The 27587-nt window shown below is 37.4% G+C and overlaps 3 protein-coding genes across 5 annotated transcripts; all 3 read right to left on the reverse strand.

The window, feature by feature from the left end:
* Positions 1-519: 519 nt before the first annotated feature.
* LOC133864822 (uncharacterized) lies at positions 520-3964 on the reverse strand. 2 transcript variants are annotated; one of them, XM_062301256.1, is made up of 5 exons: positions 3898-3964; positions 2618-2661; positions 2430-2536; positions 1589-1623; positions 520-808 (listed from the first exon to the last, which is right to left on the reverse strand). In XM_062301256.1, the coding sequence occupies exons 2-5, from the start codon at positions 2618-2620 to the stop codon at positions 741-743; spliced, it is 213 nt and encodes a 70-aa protein (XP_062157240.1). In that variant the 5' UTR covers positions 2621-2661; positions 3898-3964; the 3' UTR covers positions 520-740. The 2 variants fall into 2 exon arrangements, with proteins under 2 accessions (XP_062157240.1, XP_062157231.1); XM_062301247.1 differs by having other exon boundaries at positions 3810-3964.
* A 1005-nt stretch (positions 3965-4969) lies between these two features.
* On the reverse strand, positions 4970-15821 carry LOC133864836 (pre-mRNA-splicing factor ATP-dependent RNA helicase DEAH7). Of its 2 annotated transcripts, none has more exons than XM_062301265.1 (18): positions 15544-15821; positions 15101-15166; positions 14803-14944; positions 14422-14634; positions 13516-13592; positions 12162-12411; positions 11648-11824; positions 11373-11518; positions 10088-10185; positions 9544-9652; positions 9081-9258; positions 8729-8958; positions 8412-8588; positions 7691-7762; positions 7393-7569; positions 7104-7165; positions 6854-7006; positions 4970-6766 (listed from the first exon to the last, which is right to left on the reverse strand). In XM_062301265.1, the coding sequence occupies exons 2-18, from the start codon at positions 15104-15106 to the stop codon at positions 5167-5169; spliced, it is 3867 nt and encodes a 1288-aa protein (XP_062157249.1). In that variant the 5' UTR covers positions 15107-15166; positions 15544-15821; the 3' UTR covers positions 4970-5166. The 2 variants fall into 2 exon arrangements, with proteins under 2 accessions (XP_062157249.1, XP_062157258.1); XM_062301274.1 differs by having other exon boundaries at positions 15467-15821.
* Positions 15822-20650: 4829 nt separating this feature from the next.
* Positions 20651-25101, reverse strand: LOC133864852 (receptor protein kinase-like protein ZAR1). Its single transcript, XM_062301285.1, has 2 exons — positions 23372-25101; positions 20651-21575 (listed from the first exon to the last, which is right to left on the reverse strand). Exons 1-2 carry the CDS (start codon positions 24891-24893, stop codon positions 20938-20940), a joined length of 2160 nt encoding a protein of 719 aa, XP_062157269.1. The 5' UTR covers positions 24894-25101; the 3' UTR covers positions 20651-20937.
* Positions 25102-27587: the final 2486 nt, after the last annotated feature.

Raw genomic sequence — 27587 nt, forward strand, 5'->3', positions numbered from 1 at the left:
GATGGATACAATAAAGAAGACATGGTGGGAGTTGCCGATGGAAGCAATCAAAAGAAACCCATGAAGAAGATTATCCTATCTGTGTTTCATTGGGGTGGAGAGAAGTTCTTACTTTTAAGGAGAGTCAAGCATAAGTTCACAGTTCATATCATTGCATGTATCCCTATTGGCTTGAAGACTCCTACTGCCCTAACTTCAGCTTGACCTCCTACTTTTCTTTCTTCATATTCTTCCCAATTTCACTGTTTCATAAAGTACATATCTGAAAATAAAATTATTATAATGAGTGTAACCTCACCCTGTCCACACAAGACCTTTCATTCATCCTTCATGCACACTTTGTTACAAGAAAAAACGAATAGCATGCTTCAATCCAATATTTTACACTTGCTGTTGAGTAGCTTACCAGTCTCAGAATCTATAATCTGGCTGGCATACATAGGTTGTTGTCATACTATATGGAATTTCAAATAAATATTTCATGTGCATTCATGTTGGATTTTCCACTTAACATGCATGTTTCAATAAACTGCAATAATATATAACAAAAGGCTCAACAACTATCCTGAGAATGATTGTCTGCCTTTAATATGAGTATGTCAACTAGGTCTTGAAAGAGTGGTTAACAGTGTTCTCATCACATAGAACATTTGATAATACCAATTTCAAGGAGTGAGATTTTTGCCATGTGAGAAGAAAAAAGGCAAAGCTTACATCAGAATAAATGGACAAGATGGGGCTCAGAAAAAGATAATTGACACACCCATTGTGAAGCATCCAAGAGCAACCCACGGGCTCAAGCGCTCACCTTTTTCAGAAAAACAAACAAGGAAATGTCAGCGTTTCAGATTGCAATGCAATATAAAGCAGTCTATTAGAAGTTCATAGCATCCTGATTCCTGAATAAATGTATATCCTATCAAAATATAATTGCTACTTCATTTTCTCTTTTATAGTTTGCATGTTTACAAGTTTGAATATCAGACAGGCTAAACATCATAAAAGGGCAATCTGCAATTTAGCAGACCCTCTGGCCATATTGCTACTAGCTGTCTTGCAAAATGTTAGATTAATCACATCCATTTGTATATTAATGTACAACTGTTTGGATCAATACACCCAAATCAGCATCTCTCTTTATTTTTGTGCTCTAAAATTCTTTTTAAGTAATTCAAAAGTAATGGGTTTTAGGTCAAGAAACGTTATATCAGGGATTTATAGGGGCATCAATCAATTTTTTTTTAAAGCTTTTTGTGGATGACATCTGAGGGCATCAATCACATGAAATAAAATAAAATAAAACTACTACGAAGGTAATTGAAGAAACAGTTCCCTTTTATATTCTTCTTTTTATGTTTACCTTTATGCGAACCCAAGGATAGATTCCTGGATCCAATATCAACAGTCAGACTTTATAAACTAACCCATCTCTTCCCCCCCCCCCCCCCCCCCCCCCCCAAAAAAAAAAAAAAAAGAACCAAAAAGAAGAAGATATGGAAGGCAATAAATCCATGAGAAGCGAAGTCAAAAGAGTAGTGGCGGACTAGTCCAACAAAGATGATGGTAAAACATCAAACAAAAGGCCTACCTATTCTGGCTGCCTTCCAAAAGAAACCACGAAACCTGTCAGATAAGCATATCAGTCATTAGGACCCACTGTAACCAATTCATACAAATATAGCGTCAATCCAAGAGAACACAGATTAGTGTGGCTAATCAATCTTGTAATAACACTGAATCGTGCTTAACATGGATAATCAAATAAATAAATGACAAACCGTACATAAATTTGGAAAAAATAGATTATAAAAACAACACAAATAGGACAACGGATAATTTTAAGACTAGTCGAAGTAATCTGCCTTAACACATATTGTGTCTGAGGGAGGGAGGGAGGGAGGGAGGGAGGGAGGGAGAGAACCCTGCCTAAAAATATCTCTGCAGGTTGTCTACTGACCATAACGAGAGAATTGTGTACAGATTGACATTATCATAATTTGTACAGCCATGGTTTAAAATGTTCTCCGGAAGAGTGAAAAGGAGAATTCAACTCCGGGTAGCCTGGCAAATCTTGATGGGTACTGGGAGTCCAAATTCCAGTGACTCTATGAAGTGAAGAATGCTCACTTTGCTATTCAAAATGCACTGCTGACTTTTTTTTTTTTGGTTGAATATTAGTTTGTTTGGGTAGTTAAATTGCTATCTTTAACAGGCTAAATACCAGGAAGAAGAAAAAAGCATGTTTACCGCAAAAGGTTCAAAGATGACTCTCCTATGAATTGCTGCAACTTCACAAATCATATTAAAGGAGAAGAACATGGTTGAGTATGTTTCAGTATCATCCTATTAAAATGAAACAACTACAAGAACTATCTTTTGATCATACACACGGAAATAAAAACACAATAAGAACAACAGAGGGAACATACCCCGTTCTCTGTTCAAGGATTGCTGGAAAATGCATCTTCAAATAAGTGCAGGCACAAATTCCCAACAGCACTACTGTTAGAAAAGAATGGAAGTTGAAGAGCGCCGACTGGATCCCAGAAATAACCATGTCAAAATCTTATTGAATTAAAAATTAAATCAACAGGAACAATTCAAAAATTCACTTTACCATCTCAGGTCGTCTTTAAATTGATAATACTTCCTTCCTCCAAACTACAAAAAACAAAATACAAGGAGCAACATTATGGGTCACACACGCTGACAAACTTGAATCCAACACACAAATAACATGCAAACATAAGTGATTCCTCAGCAACCGTATGGTAGTAAAAAAGTGCCTGATGTCTCAAGTAATTCTTGAAATAATTTATTTTGTTTTCTAGTTATACCTTTTAGTGACACTAATACATAGGATCAAACTATGCATCGAATTTAACCAGATTACATTATCGTCTACTTGAATTTCTTTGCTTCCCCATACTCAGAATTTTCCCACAAAACAAACGAAGGGTAAAAACCGCAAGTTTTCAACAAATACAACTCTCTCATACTACATTTTGTCATATGAATGAATAAAAATATGAACCAAACATGAAGATCCAAATCAAAACCCTAATTTGGATCTTGCCTCCGTTACAGAAAATCTCATTATCACGAACAAAATTAACATCATCAAGTGAACGATTCGTGCTAATTCTGCTACTAATTATCAAATTTAAAAGAAAGGGAGAGAGAGAGAGAGAGAGACCTTTGTCGAAATGACGAGAAAGGAAGTAGAACGTTGGCCTCAGAGAATACGGGCTTTATTACAAACAGTATTACTTTTTTTGATAAGTAAATTACAAACAGTATTACTTCTTATAGTACCGCGTACAAAAGATTTCACTGCAAATCTCTTAGGGCACTCACAATGGTTTTCCAAGATTTCAATCCCAATTAAAAAATAAGCTATTTTTTGCTTCCCTGATCAAATGCACTCCACATCGACAAAATCAAGCTTCTCTGATCAATTCCAAACCTAAACTAGAAAAGAAAAATCAGGAACAAGTGCCTAAAACAGTTCGAATGAAGAACACATGAACACATTGAACTTCAACGCATTGCAATCACAAATTCACGAAACCCGGATCCATATTATTGAAAAAAATCATGAACGCCAAACAGATCAGCAAGCAACAGATCAACGAGCGAATTCTCAAAATCCAACAAAACCAATCGCTAAAACCCTCCAAAAAACTTCCATAAACAAAATCCTATAACAGGCACAGACCCTTAAATCAAAAATCGAAAACCACAATTTCACACCGAAATCAAATTGAAGCAACCATAGAATCTGATGACAGAAACTACAAAACGCTCACCTTCCGTATACAGCTAAAGAGAAAAAGAGTTCGACTAAACAGGTTCAACTAAGAGAGAGGAGGTTCGCAGGTTAATAATCGAGCGCACCTCGTTTAGAGAACTGGGCGCGAAGACGAGGGCAGCGGAAACGTGTTTTAGAAGGAAAGCACATTTGTAATTTTTATTTTGAATAAAAACAAATAGTTTTCATTAACAATATTTAGATTGAGTTAATAAAAAAAAAAAAACAATATTTAGATTGAGCTACATGCTGATCCTACTACCCCAAAATATAGTGGGTTGTTTGGTAAATATTGTTGACTTCAATTATTTTTTTGGTAGCAGTAAAAATTGATTAATGTGATATAAACTAGAAATAATTTAAATGAAAAAGTTAAAAAAAATTTACAATGTAGTGAATTTTTTTATTTAAATAGTAATAAAAAATTATTGATGTAATATAAAAAATGAAAAAAGTTGAAATGTTCTAGAGTTGATTGTTTTTTAGAAAATTGAAAATAAAAAATGAGAATGAGGTTTTTGTTACCAAATACTCTCAGTAATCTATGTCACATTCATAACGTTAGTTACTTACGCGATAGTCTACGTTGTATCTATCTATAGCTTTAAAGACTAAAAAAAAAATAATAATAATAAAAGAAGGAAAATTTTGCTAAACTCAATATGAAAAAAAAAATATATTGTTGGTTTTCTTGGCGTTAGAGATGAAATAGTAAAAGAAAAATAGGAAGGCAAAAAAATGTCTTCGTAAATGAGGAGGGTTATTGAAGAAGGCCTTGAATTATGACTCAATTATCCAATTTTTCTGACCTTTTCACTCTCTATTCGTTATTCAGCAAGACTTTTTGTTTGTCTAGTGCATTTGTTAAGCTATAAAGTTGAATTGGGTTGTTTTACTAAAAATCAGGATTCGCACTAAAATAGTAATTTATGAGCCAAAACGATATAAACAATTGTCGATTTAGGCCTTTTTCTTTCAAGGCCACAATCATCTAAAAGATTTTTTTTCATTTTATCTTTTTGGTAAGATATCTTTGTTTAATCATTTTCACATGTAAGCTAGTAAGTTGTTAGGTATTAACAATTTTAATGGAACTGATGGTTTTTTTTTTATGCGAACAGAGTTTTCCTCCAAGAAAACGTTCATCTAACTCAGAAGAATAAAAACCCCCACTGCTTCTTCGAATAAGCCAGTATCTTTAATTTATCACAGGTATACTTGCATTGGCAAAAATCAACCAATTTGGTCCTTTTTTTTTTCAATTTCTGATACAGAATCAAGAAGAACAATTTCTCTCGTATGTTAAGAACAGCTGCGGGAAACACATTCCATATTTCATACAGTATAGTTTCTAATCACAAACCAAGCTTCTTTGATCTCAAGTAGGTTGACGAGCCCTGCCGCAGACCTGGCGTGCAGACTTCTTGCTGCTGCTTTGCCCTCTTTTCCCTCTCCTTCTTCTTGCTTTCTCGTTCTGCTTCTGCTTGCACCTTCCTCAAATTCTCCATTTCCTCCTCCATGGCCGTCTTCTCTTCCTTCTGTCTCTTCTTATGCTCCAACATCGATGTGTCCGAGTCCTTAACGGAAAAGAACATTGGTCCCAGCTCAGCCAGCCACTGAGGTTCCACTGCTGTCGCACATTGCATATACTCCTTTGTTGTCAAAATCAACTCATGATAAACCACATAATCTGGATTGCAACCCATACCATAGAGAGCACTGCTCGGATGTAAATGGCAAGGCATCCCATTCCTGCAATTCACATACTCACCCACACCCTTTAATCTTGCTGAATTATGGAAGTACGCAGAACAGATGGCTTTTCTCACGATGTCTGAATTAGGCCAACAAGATGTCAAAGGGATTTTTAGTGTCTTGAGAATATCCAGCAGCTGGGATCTCACTTCTCTAGCCTTTCGTAACCCTTTTACATGCAAAAAATTGTCGTTACACCAGTCTCCTCGATATTGATGTTGTTTCCACTGAGTGTAAACATTATATAGCGTTAAGTGGTCAGATTCTGGCACAAAAAATCTTTCACGCGCAGCATCACTCTCCTCTGCCCTATCTTTAGGCCGGAAGAATACCGACGGCACCGAAAGCATTGAAACAATTGTCAACACCTCATCTAAGCATCCTAGCTCTTCACCCATCAAAAGCATCTTGGCAAGTGGGGGGTCCAATGGAAACTCCACCATTTTCCAGCCAAGACCAGTTAAGCCTCCCACATTGTTAAGAGCACCTAAGACCCACAACTGGTACATAGAATTAAGAATATTATCCTGCGGAGGTGGGTCCATGAAATCAAAATCCAGCAAGTTATCAACTTTAAGAGATTTGAGTAACAAAACTACATTGCCGAGGTTCGTCCTTTGGATCTCAGGCACAGGACTTGCCAGCATTTCATTTAGGTATGCACTATCTGTATACAGGCGATAACATGTCCCAGGCCCAGTTCTACCAGCACGTCCAGCACGTTGGTCAGCAGCAGCACGGCTGGCGGGGAATACTTGGAGAGCATCCATACCCATCCTAGGGTTGTATACTTTCATCTTACCATACCCCGTGTCAATGACATAAAAAATTCCATCTACAGTCAAAGATGTCTCAGCAATGTTGGTTGCCACAATGCATTTACGAGCCCCATCTTCAGCTTTCTGGAATATCTTTGCTTGCAAGTCAGCAGGCAGCTGTGAATATATGGGGAGTATCAGGAGTTTTGGAACTGCTTTCTTCGTGGATGATATGAGCTGTTCCACACGCTCTGCAAGGGCATAACAGGCTGCCTCAATCTCATCTTGGCCAGTCATGAAGATGAGGATGTCACCAGGAGGGCTGGTGATATGGATAGTCATAGCCTGCTTCACTGCACCTTCAACGTAATCTTCACATGGGGTTTTACTGTACAGGATATTAACGGGAAATGTTCTGCCAGGGATGTGGAAAATTGGTACACTGCAACAAATTCAGAATTAGTAATTTCAAGCAAGTAGATGGGAGATACGATGACATAATCAAATTGTGGTGCAAAATGAAGGTTACCTTCCAAAGAAATTTGAAAATTTTTGTGCATTCAGAGTTGCAGATGTCACTATAAGCTTGAAATCACGTCGCTTAGCAACCACTTTTTTCAATATACCAAACAGCACATCTGTGCTTAGTGACCTCTCATGGGCTTCATCCATCACGACGACACTGCAAAAGTAAAAACCTATATAGTAAATAATCATGTTCTGATTGTAAATGAACAGCTATATGTAAAGATAGACATAAAATTTCCAACTTCCCCTACCGATACTTTTCTAGATCAGAATCTTTGAGTGTTTCACGCAAGAGTACTCCATCAGTCATATACTGTAAAATTGAAATACAAAGATTTAGCATATAATCATATCAAGGTACACATATTGATCTCTATTCACATAAAATTTATGCCCCGAAAAAAGAGCATCGGAGTTATTTCAACAACCATCAAGATTAACAAAAGGATACAAAAAGAAGTCATGCATGGTGAGCCAAAAATGGGAAGTGTCCAAGGAATTTCAATAACTCTGCTTTTGGAAACAAAGAAAGCAATTCACCTTAATTACAGTTTTTGGCCCAGTCACATCCTCAAAACGAATAGCATAACCAACTTTGTCACCCAGCTCCGTCTCCATCTCTTCACTAACTCTTTTTGCAACACTCATAGCTGCAACACGTCTTGGTTGGGTGCAACCAACTACACCATTTGAAGTGTAGCCGTCTTCATGCAGATACTGTCAACAAAATCCAAATATCAGCTTCCAGTTGACTGGGCACATATGCCTCAACCATTATTATTTATAAGCAACCACAACAACAATAATAATAAAAACGTCATATAAAGCTTTAAGGAACCTGTGTCAGTTGAGTCGTCTTTCCTGAACCGGTTTCTCCAACAACCACCACCACCTGATTTTCGCGAATGACCTATCCAGAAAACATTCAAATAGAATTAGGACACATCAAAGACAAGGTAAATAAATTCTTTGAAGAGCATAAACAAATGAAAACCGAAATAATAATAATAAAGAAAAAAGAAAAATCAAGGACTTTGAAATAGACTTGGAAAATGAATTTCGAGCAAAAGGTGCCACAAAATTAATTAAAAAACACAGAATTATTTAACAGGACATCAGATAATTAAAGAGCAAGACATAATGACATGCAATAAGATACAAACCATATACTCCAAACCTGCTTTAATATAAAGTGCACCAATAAAAAGTTCATTTGTGACAGGTAGTTCACCTCCCAATCTATGCTAATTACTTGACGCCAAAGGTAATTCCAACATATGAATCTTATAAAAGTTCCCCCCCCCCCAAAAAAAAAAAAAAACGAACTGGGTGATTGAAACTGCACAGTCAATATCTTGACAAAAATAACAACTTTTGACCATTTAAAGAATTAAGAGTAGACCAACTGATTGCAGTCCCCAAATCCTAGAATTTGAAAACCAGAAGCTCGTTCATAAATTTCAAAAACACATATTCCTATCTGCCTTCAAAGGCTAGACAGAAGCAATTATCAGTCATTAGGGGCAAACAAACATGTGCCCAAAGGAATAGCAGCCAACCTGCAGTAACTCATCCCGCACGGAATAGATTGGCAGATACTGACGTTGCTGTGCTAAGGTTTTTGACTTTGCAAAATCACTTACTGCTTCCCCCTTCTTTAAATGCTGCGCAAACTTTGCTTCCTCCTTAAAATCAATTTCACCATCTTCACCTACTACAGCAGTATCGGCATCAATCTACCATTAAGATGAAAAGAAAAAAAAAAAACACAAGTCTTAGACCTATGCCCACCCGGGGAGGAGGAAGAAGAAGAAAGAAAGGAGAATTTAAAACCCAGTGAAGGTAAAAGTCAAATATTCATTAGAAAGCACCATGCCTGTTCCGCTGTTTTTTCAACACCAAGAATATCACCAAGTTTTGATCCTGCGAGCTCCCAAAAACGTTGGCGTGACTTGTTACTACTTTGTTTCTCGTGAATTTCTCTAACTAGAGCCGATCCTTTGCGTGAAATTATAGCCATATCTGATGTCGGGTCTTTTATTGGCATTATTGGCTCTGCTTGTTTAGTAAAAACAACTCTCCCATCTAGGAAAGGAGGTTTTGTATCTGTTACAAGAAAAGAAGGGGTAACATTTTAGCTAAAGAAGGTAAACATCATGTGCGCATGCACAGCAAGTGACATGTAATCCATCAACTAGTTGAAAAGGTTTGTTATAAGGTTCTCTTACCATGTACAAGAAGAATAACCTTGCGTTCTTCCTCATCATCAAACTCTGTCTGCACCTCAGTCCCTTTAACAGCCCCAGATCTCAATAGTTGCCGGTCTTCCCACTGAGCATTATCAGCAGTGAGCTGAGACATCTTTTTGCTCTGAGAAAGTGTCATCTTGGTTCCATCTCTCCGAACCTGGATTGGAGATTACAAATCCTTAAAGAGATGACAAGAATGTTGATTGCCAACATATTCAGAGCAACAAAACAATCTGTCCCACTATCTTAAGTTTATCAATTTCTAAGGTACTCAACAACAGTTTATAAATTTCCAAGGTACTCAATAAGATACATATTTCAGGAAAATAACAGGTAGACACATTCATGCACCTATTAATATAACAAAGGTATATAATACTTATGCACAGATGAGAAATGGTTTAAACATATTTCCAAAAAATAATAATACAATTTAACATACCAGTCTTTTGGCCAATTCTGCCTCTTTCTTCTGGAACGAAGCCTCATCTCCCAGATAAAACGATGAGGTATCTGCATCAAACAATGTGTTACCTTCTTCTCTGTCATACCTATAAAATAGAAATCGTACTGGTCAAAATAAGTTGACAACTAAGTAGCACTAATAAAATTTATAATATGAAATCAAAGATGGAATATATAAAATATAAGTTTGATTTTAAACGGAGGCTTTTTTTTCTTTTTTTGCTAGCATAATTCCTGAGAAGAGGTGCTATAAAGGATTGAGATCAAATTCTAAGAGTTGGTTCCAGTTTGAAGAAGACAATCAAATGATACCATCAATTACTGTTTGCTTGAAGATTCCAAGAGATTGTAAAAATGAAATTGACAAAGGTCAAGGCAGCCATAAATGTTGTTCACAGATTGTGTTATTAAACCTATATCCTTTACAGCAATTAACAACTAAATGTGGTCATCCTTATGCAGCAAATATCATGAAGTCAAATCTTATCAAAGAAGAACAACATGTCCATTGACAAAATTACCATGCACGGTCAGAATTGTATTCCATCTCGAGACGCATACTTTCTGTAATCTCGTACTTGTGTTCTTCAGACAAATTAGACTTATCAGCACTTCCATCCTACACACATGACATTAATAATGAAAAAGACTAGATAGAATGAATAGCATGTGAATTAACCAAGCAAGGAAATCCACAATCATCACCATTATTCAATGTGAAAAAAAATAGGGGAACCTTCACTTACACCCCCGAAGTATAAGCGATTTTGCAATAATAATCTCGAAGTTTAAGAATTTGCAATGCGTTAGGAAGATCTGAACAGATCTCCTTTTTGACTCTTTCTTCAAAGTCTTCAATTCTTCTTTGAAGAGTTTTGTCTCCAGAGAACAGGAATATTGCACACTCGATCTTCTTTAGTATAGTAATGGTTTATTAGGCTGGGGTTTATGTGGCTATTCTATGCTGATAAGAACTCTATAACCTTTTCTTCCTTGAACTTTTAAGGTTCCTGTAAATTTTTGAGAATTTGCATCTTTGAAAGTTGTCAATGAATTATAAGCATTATTTACCATTGTAATATGCGGGCTATTAGGTTTCCCATACCACTGCATTTCGACGAAGCCATAAATTTTGAGCCACCACCCCTACTAGCTCCATATCATCCTTGTCCAGAGAAACTGTTGAAGCTCCTCAATAATAAAAGCATCAAAATTCTAATTTACAACACCGAGAAGAAAAATCTATCAAGTTTTTTAACTTTTTTCTTTTAAGTACATGGTGAGAGAAAAAGAAAATTCTTGTTCATGATTCGTTCCTTTTAGTATGTATTACAGCACCTAAGCCAAATCCTCGTCTAACATATATAGAACGTTTTTTTTTTATTATTATTATTATTAAGCTCATTTTAATTTCACCCATTTTTTTTGTTAAAAATGCCCAAAATCACCCCTTAAAAAAAAGTGATTTTTTCCCCAAAATTCTGGTGACCCACTGCTGGGCATGGGTCAATCCAAGGCATTTTTTAATTTTCACATTTTGCTTTTTTTTAAAAAAAGAGGCATTTTGAACATTTTAACCAAAAAAAAAGGGATAAAATTAAAAGGGGCTTTAACATGGGATACCGACATTGCAAATTTTTAAAATTCGAGGTTATGATTGCAAAACCGCTTATACTTTAAAGGGTGCAAGTGAAGTTTCCCAAAAAAAATAAAACATACTTTATAGGAACAGAGTTTAAGATGCAGGACCCTTAATCCCCAAAATAAATTAAAAAGAAACAGGGAAAAAAGTTGTAAGTATAATACCTCAAATGCTTCTGAATTTTCCGAATAAAAATTAAGTTGATGGGACCTCCCACCATTTCTAGAACTCGAGGATCTCACAGAGGATCCAGAAGGACGTATTGGAACTGGAGAGGGAGAGACATGGTCCCAGGGAGAACTGGCATAACCTGTACTTATTACGAATATTGAGTTGAAGTTATGTACCCAAAAATCAACATATACAGTCATAAATAGCCAGTTTGAAAACAACTAATGTTTGACATACACGGGGAAGAATTCACATTGAGCTAACATACCAATAGAAAGAGGTGTATGGCCACCCAACCATGGGGAAACTAGTCGTGCATCCGGTGATGCACCAACAAACATTGGGGATGGTGAAGGTTGATGGCGCCTACTGGTATGAGAGTGACTATCCCGGCGGCGTGGTGTATCTTCCCATTCCCATCTCCCATCATCCCAGTCAGATCTGCCTGCAAGATTTGCAGAGTTTAGAATTAGAATGAGCAATATCCTTGTATTTTTTGAGAAATATATAAGTATCCCATCAATAAACCAATGCTAATAAAGTTAGATTATTTGCATATTCTTTATTTCATTTTTCTTACATGTAAAAACATCTTTCTTGAATAAAATATGTGTATATTTACCACTTTTTAGGTCACCTATCCAAAAACCAGTTTCTGGAACTTGTGAGACTTCTCAATTTCAAAACATAACACCACACTTTACCACATCCCTCTTCTGTTTTTCTATATCTTGAACAATGTAAAACTTCAAGAAGTAAAACTAAACATAAGTATCACATACCAGGTGTACCCCTTGAACCTTCATATCTACTTCGCTTGCTTCTATATTCTCCATCATAGTCTCGATCATGTCGACCACGTTCTTCCCTTCTGTGATAATTCTCTCTGTCAGAATTGTGTCTTTGTCCCACCCTTCTTTCATTTCTTGTGTCATCCTTGTAATCTCTTCTTTCACGGTCTCGGTCATCCCTCTCATACCTAGGACTCCTAGATTGAATATTCTGATGACTTCTAGTCGGTGTATTTGAAACCTTGAATTGGAGAAGTCAGCAGCATATCAGTATTATTTTACACATCAAATGTAGTAGTAAATTTTCACTTTAACCACAAGGAACATATACCAAAACCAAAGTGAACAATAAGGTGAAGAACCTCGACAGTTAATGCATCAAGATTTCAGATTAACCAAAGTACAAGCAAGTTCAATCTCCCCTCAAATATTTATTACTTTGTCCACATTATATTACAGGTAAACAAAGTGAGCCACTTAAGCATGTGACCCTTATAACAGCAGTTCAACTTTTTTAAGACCCTTCTAAAGAAACCTTCAAAATAGCCATATCACTCTTATGTCCAAACTAAAAACCATCTAAACCTCCAACAATTCAATTAAAAGTGCTTTTGAAATACCAACAAACAGGATCAAGAACATTAAATTGCAAAGGCTGCCAAAAGGCCCAAAACCACAAATACACAAGGTCTTGCAGGACCAAGAGACAAATAAGATGTTAATTTGAATCCTATAAGCAGTCCATTCTTGTTGCTGTCATGCTGACATTCTTATAATTAGAAGTTTCAACAGCCCTAAAAATAGAACTTGATAAAAGGCTTTCATGTTTGGTAAGATGAGCCTTCTCAGAAAAATAATATCACGAACAAGAACTGAAAAAGGGAGCAACCCCAGTACATGGAGAGCTATAGATAATTTCTGAGTGTTCCTTGGATTGATAAAGATTAAGGCCTAAATACAGGCATTATAGTGAAGAACACTATGACATGAAAGCTATTAAATCAAAACCTGATCCTAGCCTCGAGCTTCCTAACTTCATTTGCTATTGCTCCTTTCCAACTTCTAGACAGGTCTGTCATTTCTTTTCTTTTTTTCTTTTACAAGTAACAGTCAAAAGGATTTCTGTATTTTCCCTAACTCAGTCAGAAGAACTCTAGGATAACCAGTATTCATGGTATGTGTCCCACATGCAAAACTAACAGTCCATTAATGATACCAAAAGCAAAAATAGTAGTAATATGGCAGCATAAAGAATACCAACGATATAACATTGACTCTTTTTTTTTTATATAATAAGTAATAAGCCAATCTCATAAATAATACCCACGATATAACATTGACTTACATCTGAAAACAATTGTTCACTAGATCGATGAGTCCGAGGTGTATCATTAACTTGTTCTTCTTGTGTCACAACACTTCCTGAAATGCAAAGATTACAGAATTTTTGGCTTAGAAAATATAGAAAACGGAAACGGAAAACAAGAGAAGATGAAACAGAAGAAATCAACTTTCATATTCCAAAGTCAGGACAGTAAAAGAAAGATGATGTGTATTTTATAACTTGAAGGCTTCGACACAATCCCCTAGACATCTCCTTTGAAAAGGCTACCACAAATGTAAACAGCTCATGTGTTTCACCCTTTAAGTAACCTTAATCTTAAATTTGAAAATGGGTAATTGATGACGACCAGCACACACATTGTTTTTAACATGGTTTCTAAAAGATTACCATAGCAAAAACTACATCTTCAGAAGTTAGTTCCCCTCACTACAGGGACCTTGCTCACATGCATACTTCTAAAAGACCAGCCTGAATCATAAAAGGCAACACCTTTTAACTCAAAGACAGGACTAAGAGAGAAATTATGAATAGTTGATTGGTTGGTAGTATACAGACCATGTCATTTCCAATAAAATAATTTGCAGATAATTTTACTTCGTCATCTGATAGTACCATTGCAAGTTGAATAGAGAGAGCACCAACCCCCCACCCCAAAAAAAAAAATCTTCAATGATGCAGCATGACCAAAAAGCAAAAAATAAAAATCCAACTCTTTATCCATGTTGTGTTACATTGGAAAGAAGAATATTACAGGCAGCCTACAACCCGTACACATGTTCGAGTATCTTACAAATCATTAATTCATATTTCAGGACTGGGGTTCGTTTTTTCTTTAATGGAATAGTTTTACATTGGAATCCTTAAATGCAATTGGTTATTTGACACAATATAAATAAAAGACATTACCTGTCTCGCTTGCGGCTGATTCACGATATCGCCTACCAACATTATTGCGTGTACCACTATTTGCATTACTTCCTACATCATCTAACCCAGAGGATTCCGAATTCTCCTCTTCCTCTAAAGATGCCACCATAGAAGCAACTCTTTCTCTTGGGGCCTTGAATCCACCATCAACCTTAGACTCCGCTCGTTTTGCAATAGCAAGGACATCTAGCCCTGTTACATTACCACATTACAAACATAAACTTTTGTACATTAATCATGTAGGTGTACTTTCAATTAGAATCAGCAGAAGAAAAGAACTAGGATTCCAAAGAAGATGAACAAAGAGAAAAATTTAGTGCCATTTCAGGGCACATTATCATATCTGCTATTTAAGCGCACCTAAGACCGATTTTCTTTCGGGAGGTCTAAACACCAATCTATCCTTCCCAGGAACATACAATCCGCCACTGCTTGCCTTCTCAGGTTCCAATGTCTCTGTTATCTTGTCCACGTCTAAAATTCCAGCATCACCTCCATGGGTCTAATCATATCGAGCAAGAACATCAACATCCACAAATTAAAAAATATATATACATCGACAATAAGAATTCCAGTATGCAGAAATGAAACCAATTATTCGTAGAATTTCAAATGGTAAGCTTAGATGGTGCTATAAATTTGGTAATCTGAAACTAACCTCCATGTTTGATCAGATAAACTTAGAAGAATCAACCTCCAGAACAGTTGCACCAAGAGTGACGAACTACACATATAAAATCAAGAAAATATGTTCAGCTAGCAGCTGAAATTAGATCACCGATAAATCAATTTGTATACCCTAATGGTATAAAACTCCAACTACAGACTAGATGCAACATATCAGCACATAACCATGTTAGGAACCCTCAAATTAGTTTTCGTTATTAACCTATTACAATAATAATTCCTTTCCTTACTAGGTTAGGATTATTCTTCCTCTATAAAATCAGTGTAAAACCCTTTCTCTTTTCTGTTTTTCTTTCGTTTTTCTCTGATTTTAGTTGATAAGAACTACGGTTCTTACCATCTGGTATCAGAGGGTTCGTTCGTTCTCGGGTGGGTTCATTGTGAAGAGTAGTAGGCGTTCTGTGGGCGAGTTACCTGTGCAGAGCGTTCGTTCTCACGGTGTTTGGATGAATCGGTTGCTCTGGCCGTGTGTGGATCGACGTCGTGTGTGTGGTGGTTGAACGGCGCTGCTCCGGTGGTTGAGTGGTGCGGTATTGAAGTGATGCTCCGGTGGTGCGCTTCTTCTCCGTGAGGTTCTGCGAAGTTGGGAGCGTGGCGGTGTGCAGCCGAGGGAGGCAACGTGGATTAATTTGCGGAAGAACGGTGATGTTTGGCTGCGCCAATTCACAATCAGGTGTGATTCGATTCCAGTACAATGATAGCACGTTCCACGGCAGGAACTGCAATATTGTCGGTTTAGGTGATTGAGTTTGAAGTGTTTGGTTACAAGGTTACTGTTGCCCGTATTCCAATTTTACTGAGACCCGAGAATAGCTTAATCTGTGTAAGGGCAAGAAAAAAAAAAAAAAAGGGTTAAATACATTTTTGGTACCTGTAATTTGAAAACTTTATTTTTTAACACATCTGTTTCATTTTTCTTCACAAGTGTACTTGGGTTTTGAGAAAAGACGAAATTGTTATCTCCGTTTATTTTTTCTTCCAATATTTAACGGTCTGCCATATTTCAACTAATGAGGATTGAAACATGACACAATTAAAAATTAAAAAATGAAAATTAATAAAACTTTTAAAAAAAATATTTAAAAAAAATGTGGCTTTGGGCAAAATGGGGGTGGTTAGCCACCTTCATTTTGGCCAAGGAGAGGCTCAGCCACCTCCTTAGCTGGGTTGAAGTAGTTCGGCCACCCTTATGACTTTTAGAGAAAAAATTGAAAAAACAAATGTAAGAAAATGGATTTTGGCCCTTGGAGGTAGCCGAACTACCCATGTGGCCCATATGGGTGGTTCGGGAGCCAAAAAGAAAAAAGAAAAAAAAAACAATAAATAAATAAATATATATATAAAAGAGGGTTTTTAATATTTTTATTTTTAAATTTTATTAAATTTTATTTTTTAATTAATTTTTAAAGTTTTTTATTTTTTTATTTTGTGCCACTTGTCAACCATTATTGGTTGACACATGGTAGACCGTTAAATATTGGACAAAAAAATAAACGAATGTACCAATTTTGTATTTTCTCAAAACTCAAATACCATCTGCGAAAAAAAATGAAATTGAGGTACATAGAATTTTTTATTATTATTATTTCTTTTTAAAAAAAAAGTGACTACCATGGATCAGCAGTCAACTTGTGACCCGCGGTCGTGGGTCACCTTGTGACGATGGGTCACACAAGTGCCCCAACGATGTGACCCGCCATTGGGTCACCAAACCCATGACAAGTCACAAGGTGACTCACGGCCGTAGGTCACCAAACCCAACAGTTGGATCTTGTGACCCACGATGGGTCACGTTTTTTTCTCCTTTTTTCTTTTAAGTTGTTTTTTTAAAAAATACACAATTAATTTGTAAGTAACGGATAAATTTGAAATTTTATATAAAAAAAAATGTACGGGTATAAAGATTATTTTACTCTTTTGTCATCTAATTTAACTCAAAACTCTAACGAATGGGTGACGTTACAAAAAATTAAAAATTTAATACACTAAATTAAAAGGTTTTAAAAAAATTGAATGCCATTGCAAAATATGTTACAATTCAATAAGGATAAGTAAAAATTTTCCAAAAATTTATCAGCACAATTTTCAATATCCACATAATATCGATACGATGATATCCAAATACAATAAAAAAATAAAATAAAATAAAAAACCATCGAAAGTAAATAAAAAGACTTTCATAAGGCAAAATAGTGAAAATACCACAATAACAATTTCAACTAATGCTCTGTTTGTTTCGACGTAAAATGGTTTCCGTCATAAAATAGTTTCAGAAAACCATTTTCCATCGAAAGCATTTTCTAGTGTTTGACGCGTACGGAAAATCGCAAATATTTTTTTATATTTTTATTCAATCATATTAACTTTTAAAAATCAATTTTTATTTACAATATAAAAATATTAATGTAAAATAATATAAAAATCATCGATGACGAGATTCGGTCACTGACCGACTAGATTCTTACTATTTTCACCTGATTCCGGCTAATATAACTAGAATTCGAGATAAAGGCCGGATTCCGGCTGTTTCGCCGGATTCCGGCACAAAAGGCCAGATCCGTTCGGGAATTGGCCTCCCTGGCCAGGGCCAGCCAGGATCCGGCCTCCCTGACCAGGGCCGGCCGGAATCTGGCTCTCTGGCCAGATCCGGCCAGATGGCCGGATTCCGGTCAAATTGGTCGCCGGAATCTGGCTAACCGGATTCCGGCGAAGGTGGCCGGATTCCGTCGCCAAATTTCGGCGACATTAACGGATGTTGGATTCCGATACCGGCAATATTTCAATGGTGGTCGGCTGCTTGAACGTGAATGTCGACTGTGCCGTTTAAAATAGATCGACTGCGTCTGGCGTCTTCGGAAAATGATTTACGCTTTTTCTAAAATTTACTAAGCATTTTTGGTTAAACAGAAATCATTTTCCGGTTGACTATTATTTTCGCCCCTACCAAACACCGGAAAATGCCGAAATCATTTTCCAAAAATCATTTTACGCCGAAACAAACGGAGCATTAATTGTAAAATCCAAATGAATACAAAAGGCCTCCAAACAACAATTTTAAAAAGTCTGAAGTATCCAGAACACCATCCATTTTCTAGCGTAAGAGCATTCGTAATAGCCTCATTTTATTTATATATATATACTAAAAATTACAAATAGGCCCATATAATAGTTTATTTAGCAAATGTTAAACTTAATATTTGTCATATTTTCTCTTTAAATTTAAAGAATAAAAAGACAATATTATAATTTTTCTAATAATATTTTTTGCAAACCCTACCAAAGTAGAGAAAAATAATATTTATTTAAAAACAATGGTATTCATGATAGTTATTGTGAATGATTAAAAAATATTGTTTATTTAAAGTAGATAAACATTTGGAGAGAATTTATTGTTTGATGGTTTAAAAAAGTGACTAATGCTCCGTTTGTTTCGGCGTAAAATGATTTCAGCATTTTCCGGTGTTTGGTAGGGGCGAAAATAATAGTCAACCGGAAAATGATTTATGTTTGACCAAAAATGCTTGGTAAATTTCGAAAAATGATTTACGCATGTTAAAAGTGTAAATCATTTTCCGAAGACGCCAAACGCATTCGACCCCTTTTAAACGACACAGCCAACCTTCACGTTCAAGCAGTCAACCATCACCAATTTTTTGTCGGTGCCGAAATCCAACAACATCAGGTCAATGTTGCCGGAATCCGGCCATCTGGCCGGAATATGGCCAGAACGTCTGGATTCCAGCCGGCTGGCCGGATCTGTCCAGATAGGCCGGATTCCGGCCGGCTGGCCAGATCTGTCTAGAATATCCCGACCAGAACTGTCGGCCGGCTGGATTTGGCCAAAAAATCTGGCCAAAGTGGCCGAATCTGGCTAGAACTGCCGGGTCCCTGTCGACTGGCCGGGATCTGGCCGTTCTGTGCCTGATTCCGGCAGTTTTGTCCAGGATCCGGTCATTTTTGCCAGAATCCGACCACTTTTGCAGGAATCCAGCCAACCCATATTCTGACGAAACTGTCCGGATTCCGGCCTTTATCTTGGATTTTGGCTACTATAGCCAGAATCCGGTAGAAGTGACCAGAATTTTGTCGGTCAGTGATAGAATCTCGTCTTCGGTGATTTTTATATTATTTTACATTAATATTTATATGTTTTGAATAAAAATTAATTTTTATAGGCTAATATGATTGAATAATAATATAAAAAATATTTGTAATTTTTCGTACGCTTCAAACACCGAAAAATGCTTTCGGCGAAAAATATATTCCAGAAAAATGAATTCCTTGAAACAATTTTACGACGGAAACCATTTTACGTCGAAACAAACGGAGTATAACTAAAATTCGCGAACTTGCACCAAAGACTCCAAATCTTTCAACAGTGTCTAGTTAGAAGGATGATGATCTGCTACATTATTTGAAAAAGAGTTAATAAGATTTAACGACTCACGTAAGTAATAAAATTGATTAATTCAATTCTTTCATAAGATTTAAAACAATTCAATAAATAACTTAAAGTAGAGATAGCAACATAATGCTTAACACTAAAGCTTTGTATCATCATAAGAAATATATCAAGTAACTATAAGCATACTTAAAAGAAAAATTCACTTCGTAAATTCAAAACAAATTATATAATGCCCTTCGAATTATTAAGCCGGAGTAAATGTCCTTCGAATCAGGACATTGGTCTTCGAATCAGACCAATACAAATAAAAGCTCTTCAAATCAAAGAGCATTGGCCTTCGAATCATATATGCTTAATTAGCACTTTGGGTTGTTACTGTTTCAAACATAATTCAAGACTGTCCATTAATTTTGAAATATTAAGGCCGAATTATGGAAATATCTAATTTCGGCATCTTAGAACCCTAATTTTTAAAAAATTCAATACACAACAGTCTAGCTAGCTAGAATTTCCTCAATTTTTGGCATCATAAACTAAAAGAATTTCCTCAATTTTCCGACGAGTTTTGAAGCAACAGACGATTAATTTTAGGATAAGAGGAGGCCGACCATGGTGTATGAGGGTTGCCTACTGGTTTTGCCGAAATTATGTGGGTGACCATCAGGAAGGCCATGCCATTTCCCAATAGGTCGTTGGCCTTTTGGTTTGTTATGACGAACAACCCCTTCTAAAGGAGTTGTAGGTTGTTGGGCCTTCCAGTAATCTTTTTCTTAATATAAATTTGGATCACCCTAATTTCACATTCGAAAATATGAATAATTTACATAAAGTGCGTGAATTATAAAGCTATTCATGAATGTTAATTTTCACATTAATTTTTTATTAAGTGAGACTTGACTTTGTAGACAATTCTAAGAAGCTTCACATTGAATATAAATGTAGTTAGCGTTTTCCTTAGTTGATTACAAAACTAAAATGGACATCAATGTGATATGGTGAGTCTGAAAATACATTTTTTATTTTTATTTTAATAACATGTAAATGCTTAAAAAACGAAATATAATGAAACATGAAAAACGTTATTAATTAGCCTTACAAGCACTTTCTAAAGGGACATGGGTAAAATTTTGAATTATTATAAAATATAGCGACTTCCTTAATTGTCACAAAAAAAAAAAAGAAGAACAAAATGATGCTCCACCTCCAAAAAAATTCTGGGCCTAGTCCGCAAAATGTTGGGTTTTTCGAAGATAATTTCAGTGGCCGAAGCAAAATTCTGAATTCTACCGCAACCTTTGCAAATATCAGCACGCTTCAATGAAGGGCCATCTGACCCTCTCCATATATATGAAGAAAATTCCAGTGCCAAGACCATGCATGAGAGGCCATGGCCATCACTTCTTTTACGTTCCAATCCTCTCAAGATTTTCCGAGACAGTTTTCATCCGAGGCCGAATTTCAGGGTCTGCCTCGGTGCACGCAAGGGCGACATGAAACACTGCCAGCACCTCTTTCTTGGCATGCACTTCTTGGAGAAGCACAGGGTCTACCATATCTGATAGCGACTTTTCTTCTTCGAAGCCCTTCCTCACCCACCTCACCAGGTCCGGGACTTCCAGTGAAGTTGAAGTGGTCGGAGAAAGCTCTGGGGACTTCCCGGTAAGCAGTTCAAGCAATACAACCCCAAATGAATAGACGTCCCATTTCTGGGTGGGTCTGCTACCAGGCACACGAGCCTCGGGGGCTTTGTAATTGTTGACTCGCTCTGTTTGGACCGCCTTTAGATAAGGTAGAGCTCCACCCATGAAGCCACCGGAGGTGGAGGGGTTATCGCCGGCGATGCTGATCAATCGGTTAAGGCCGAAGTCAGAAATGTGAGATTGGAATTCATTGTCAATGAGGATGTTAGATGGTTTGATGTCACCATGGACAAATTTTCTTGGACTGCACTCGTGGAGGTAGGCTAAGCCCCGGGCTGCTCCCTTGCCAATTTTCAGCCTGGTTGACCATGAGAGGCTTGTAGAAGCCTGACCGCTTCTCCCTATATAAGAATTAGAAGAAAATCACCCAATTGAGATTTGGAATAATAGATACTGGAGTAGTATCAAACTGAAGCTACAGAATACAAAAATGCATACAAATTAAAGGCAGACAAATTTAAATCTTCAATCTAATTCTTTTTCTTTTTTCTTTCAAAAGTTAGTGTACGTTGAGATTATTGGACAAAGTGGGGCAAGGAAGTGAGACATGAGAACACAGTAACAAGAAGAAGAGACCATATGGTCCTATCTCTGAATTTTAACTTCCCAAAAAATTTGGCCATTTCACAGCAGCATTGATTGAGCTTGATAAGAACTCAATGACTTTCATTATTTGGCCCACCATGCTTTGACTGAGCCAGTAAAGTTCTCAAGCCAGAGTCACTGCCACTCCATCGCCTGTCCCAGCACTTTATCCACGTGGTCCACAGCGAGCGATGCGGGACCTACCACTCGTTCGATCTCACGGACGGTAACAATTGTCCAAAACTGCCAGCAAAATACTAGGTACTACTAACATTGTTTGTACGAGTGTTTGTCTTTTCTTTTGGTCGTGGACTGTGCACATCCTTAACGTGCACGATCAAATTACCAAGGCCCAGGCGGAACTGTAGAGAGAGAGAGAGTGGAAAAGGAAATGAAGAGTGAACAAGCCCACGTCCACAGCCAGCAAAATACTAAGTGCTACTAACATTGTTTGTACGAGTGTTTATCTTTTCATTTAGCCGTGGAGTGTGCACATCATTAACGTGGACGATCAAATACCAAGGAAGAAGCGGAACTGTAGAGAGAGAGAGAGAGAGAGAGAGAGAGAGTGGAAAAGGAAATGAAGAGTGAACAAGCCCATCATTTGGTGTCCAATATCGTGCATGGTAGGCAGAGCCCACCATGCGTGTCCGAAATCATCAATGTTAAAACCACGTGGACCAATGGCGCCAAAGTTAGTTGTCTTATTGCCCTCAAAGAAGAGGAGGAGGGCCACGTACAGTTAGAGCCCACCTAATCGGCCCGATCAAATGGACCCCACGCACCTGCCATTTCCGTTGACCTGCCTGCATTGTTTCAGGGATCCTGATTCCCCCTAAATCTAACGTCTCTAAAAAAACCATCCTCATCCACATCCAGCAAGCAAAACGAGTCCAAGCACCCTTCTCGACACGTTCTTATTGAGCATAAAACGTTTTAAAGGCATTTTTAAGTGAGTAATTGATAATAACCTTAACCTTAAGACCTTTGATATAACAAGTTGGACAAAAAAATTGAAAGGTAAAAAGTTAAAAGCCTGGTTATCTTGTATAAGTATGTGTTTGAAATTGCAATTTCGTGGAGAAAAAGTGTGATTTTAAACCAAATCACAAAAAATGAACCGTTTGAAAACTGCGTTTTTAAAAAATTGCGATTTGAAAATGTAGAAAAATGCTTATTCGAATCGCAGGCAATGAAGTGTTTTTTTTTAAAAACACAGTATTTTAAAAGGCTAACGTGTGATTTTAAAAGCCAAACTGTAATTTTGTCAAACGCTTAACTACGTTTTTAAAAATCGCTTTTTTAAATCGTACATTTTAAAATTGTTATTTTTAAATCGAACTTTTTGAAATCGCAAACTCAACCTATCCTAAATCAATTTAGGTCGATGTTTATAGTCAAACGTGGGTTTTACGTGACACGTCAAGTCCGAGGACACCAAATCCGGAAACTACAGGCCGGCAAACAAACAGGCAGACCAGAAAAAAACAAAGCAAACAGATGTCGAAAACGGCATATGATTAAAATTTGGAAGTAGCGACTGATAACTCACCGCGAAGAGCAGAAGTCAGGTTGCCATTGGAGATGAAATCACTGATGAGAAGCTTCTCGTCGGGAGCCCAATAGTAAGCTCTCAACCTGACGACATTGGGGTGCTTGACCCTCCCAATGGCCTGCACCTCCGCCACAAACTCCTTGTACCTCTGCTGATCCCCTCCCTCTCCCAACCTCCTCACAGCCACGGGGATCCCATTCCCGAGCACCACCTTGTACACTATCCCAAACCCACTCTTCCCCAACACGTACGCCGAGGCTCTCAACAGCTCGTCCAGCTCGAACGTAAACCCTTTGTCGATCGCCACCAGCTCTCCTCCTCCTCCTTCCCCTCCTTTCTCTGCTTTCTCAGCTGGGTCCTCCAACTCAGACTCCTCGTTTTTGAAGCCATTGGCACACGCACAAAAAATACAGAGATTGCTTTTCTGGGTTCCTCCGAGCTTGCCTTTCCCAGTGCAGCTGCAGCCATTTGAGTTGTCCTTCTTTTTCCAGTATATGTAAACGATTACGAGCCCAACAATTGCAACCCCAGCTGCGTCTGCTACTGAGATCAGTATAATCAAACCGGGACTTAGACCTTTTCTTGTACTGTTCTCAACGCTCGGAGCCGAATTTGGACTCTCCGATGACCCTTGTTCGGAATTTCCGCACGTTTTCTGTAGAGGAAACCCACATAGCAAAGGGTTGTTCAGGAACGCGGTGGGCCCCTGGTTCGTAAACGACCCCGTTTGAGGTATCTCGCCGCTTAGGTTGTTGTTTCGGAGATCGAAACTCAGTGTCACCGGTAAGTTCCCAAGCGATTTCGGGATTTGACCCGATAAATGGTTGAAGGAGAGGTTGAGTGTGCCGGAGAGAGAACCGAGCTCGCTGATATCCTCCGGAATCGATCCGTTGAGATCGTTAGCCGAGAGGTCGAGTAGGAGAAGGTTTTCCAGTTCTGTCCAAATTCCCGCCGGGATTTTGCCGGAAAACTTGTTTCTCGCGAGAATCAGCCGCTGCAACTGCTTACAATTCTTTAAATTTTTTGGGATCGATCCCGAGAAGGAATTGTTCGAGAGATCGATGTTTTGGAGCCTCGGAAGGTTGCAGATCGAGGGAGAGAGCGAACCGGAGAAGTTGTTATTGTGGAGAAAGATGCTGTGCAGTGAGGTCGCGTTGAAGAGCTGTGAAGGAATGGAACCGTAGAAGTTGTTGCTGTGGAGGTTGAGTCGCCGGAGATACACCAGGGTCCCGAGCTCCGACGGAATATACCCCCGGAGATTCCTGCCGGCTATGGCGATCCCAGTGACGCGCGGGTCCGGGAACCCCGTGATATTCGTGCACGAAATGCCGCTCCAACCGCACGGCGTGGTGTCGTTCTCGTTCCAGTTGGAGAAAGCCGAGGCAGTGTCCGACATTTGATCTACGGCCGATTTCAGAGACAGCAACGACAGGCCGTCTGGGGTGAGCGAGAGAGTGAGTTTTGTACATATCCCAAGACAAACGACGACGTAGAAGAAGATAATAAGCTTGTTTTTCATTACTGCTTTCGCTACAGCACGTTAGGCTTCTGCTTTGCTTGCACACACAGAGAGAGAGAGAGAGAGAGAGAGAGAGAGAGTGGGGAGCTAAAGCAAACGATTTGGTACAGTGAACGACTGGCTGTGGGGATTGGTTTGGTTGGGGGTGGGGGGAAGGTATTTATGAGAAAGAGACTTGGGGAACGACGAGATTTTGATTGATGGGGGGCCGCCTCCCGCCAAAAAAGAATCAGAGGGAGTTGGACTTGCTAACGGAAAGAGGGGAAGTAGAAGAAAAGCAATTGCAGTTCGTAGTGGTGGCTTTTATTGCGTGTTTGTTTGGTTGTATTATTGTCTTCAGCCATGATGGCTTAAGCCATCGAATTTTGTTTCATCATGAGCGAGACTCCACGCAACGCTGGTCGCTGGATTGGGATTTCATGCAATACGCTAGCTGCTCATCTATTACATTGAGTTAGCATATATAATTTAAATTAACTCTTTTCTAAACTTATTTTCGTGTTATTCTTTTCTTTTTTGAATGTTCATTCATTTGCCAAAAGAAACTTTTAGTTTATTCAAGCACTTGATCGAACAGGTGAATCCTATCATCAACAAATTGCAGCCGATTCCAATCTGTTAATGGCATCCGAACAAGGAGGGGGTTAAGCATTGTAATTTCCATTAAATCGTATTAGCAAGTCTTGTATGGATATGAGTAGGTGTATGGCCGTACTTGGAAGTAATGGAAAGAAACCATGATGCCCCCCTGTTCCCATCTCCATTAAAAAAAGCCAAATATTTCAAGTGAATCATAGTAAGACCAACGTACCCTTCATTTTGTTAGGTACAGGACTTGACATTGAGTTACATAATCATCCGCATTACCCAATTGAGAGAGTTAAACTACTATTATTATAACAACAACAACAACAACTAAACAGTAAAAAAAACTATACTCATCTTGGGACCCTTAAAGTGGCATTGTTTAGACATTCCAGCGGCAAATTTAAGGTATATGAATATTTTCTTTCTATTTAAAAATGGTACTAGGGACTGTTAGGTGATGGGTCTAAACAGAGAGGGAAAGATCATTTGTTATAACCACAAGAGGTAGCATATCCTTTTGTAGAGGAGATGCCTGTGACAGAATTAGTGTAATATTCCGGTTCTATATTGGGAAGATTAGTAGCTTAAATGGAGTAGGTGGTTTATAAAATATAATAATGAGTGCTAAGTTCAACATTGCTTAGTTATTAAGTGAAACTGGGCTTTATAAGGAATAATAGAAAAAAAATTTCAAATTGATTAGTCCTTTTAGAATGATAATGCAGATGTGACTGACACTTTTTCTTGGATCGTTACAATCAGATTATACATATTTTATGGCAATCACTTCCTAGTCAAAGCTCCGTTATATGGGGAAAAACTCATCTTATGTTATCACCGGTCTTTGTTGTTCCAATGACTTAAATAAGGATAGAGATTCAGTAATTTTGTTATCTGAATTTTTAATAATTCAAACTGCAAATGTGATAAAAACTTTTTGAGATGTACCTGTCTGAACTTGTCTCGAGCAGTCTACCCTTTGTTCGAACAGGTAGAGTTCTGTTCATAAAAACTCTTTCATATCTACCGTTTGAATTCTAATAATCCAGAAGTGTAAAGTATAGGTGAATGAGGGCACGGGGAATTGCCTGTCAGAGCAATCCCTTTCATGCAGCTAACACCACTTTTTGGGGCTGATAGTGGGACAATTCCTTTGACACTTCTGTTTCACATTTTAATGCCCTGTTGGCTGTTGCTGTCTGAAGGCCGAGGTGATGTAGGTAATTATTCTATTGTTGAGTGGAACTCTGCTTGATGATTATATCTCAATCTCAATCTCAATCATGAAAAACATGCTTAGAAGCTAACAAAGCCAGTAGAGAGAGAAGGCATGTCCTTTTGCAGCTTGTACTATAGTCTTGCTATCCTTTTGTCTTGTTTCTCAGTTTTGAATATTTTGGAATCGATTTATTAATTTTATTCTATGCTGAGAGTTGCGTGTGATGCCAGGAGAGTAGCATGTGATGTTATGACTTCATTTTGTAAGGAAAATTTTTGTTTTTTTTCCAAACTGACATGTGCCAATTTCCCATTTACTTGTAAAAAAAAAAATTAAACTGACATGTTCACAATGTATTTGATTTTTAGATGTATTTTTAATTCTTACATGCATTTTAGATATTATTTAATAGCTAGACTGTATTGAAAAAAAAAAATTATTCTAGTTTAATTTGAAGAAAAACTTTATTCCTGTTAAAATACTGAAGGCTGATGTCTCTCATGTCACTATTACTTAATATTTCATTAATATGCCCTTTTTTTTTTCTTTCTTGTCTTTAGGGTAGCTTAGCAACTTATAGAACTGACAATAGTAAACGGTGTAACTTATTTTAAACTTTTTCTTTTTCAGTTTCATGCTCTTTTGTTAAGAGAAAAACTGCTTCTAAATTTTATGTTTTTCATTGAGATTGTATATAAAAACTAGTTTCAAATTAGATTTGAACAACTTCTATTCTATATAAAACAAAATCAGTTTAAATTTGATCCGAATTTATTTTAGGGTTAGTTTTGGACAAAACTCGATCAGTTCTTTAATTTGTTAAATACCCTTTTGTTTTATTTTTTAAGAAATCAATTTTAAATAGAAGCACGTAATGATCACTTCGT

The sequence above is a fragment of the Alnus glutinosa genome, chromosome 1 (genome assembly GCF_958979055.1).
Source record: "Alnus glutinosa chromosome 1, dhAlnGlut1.1, whole genome shotgun sequence".
Taxonomy (NCBI): Eukaryota; Viridiplantae; Streptophyta; class Magnoliopsida; order Fagales; family Betulaceae; genus Alnus; species Alnus glutinosa.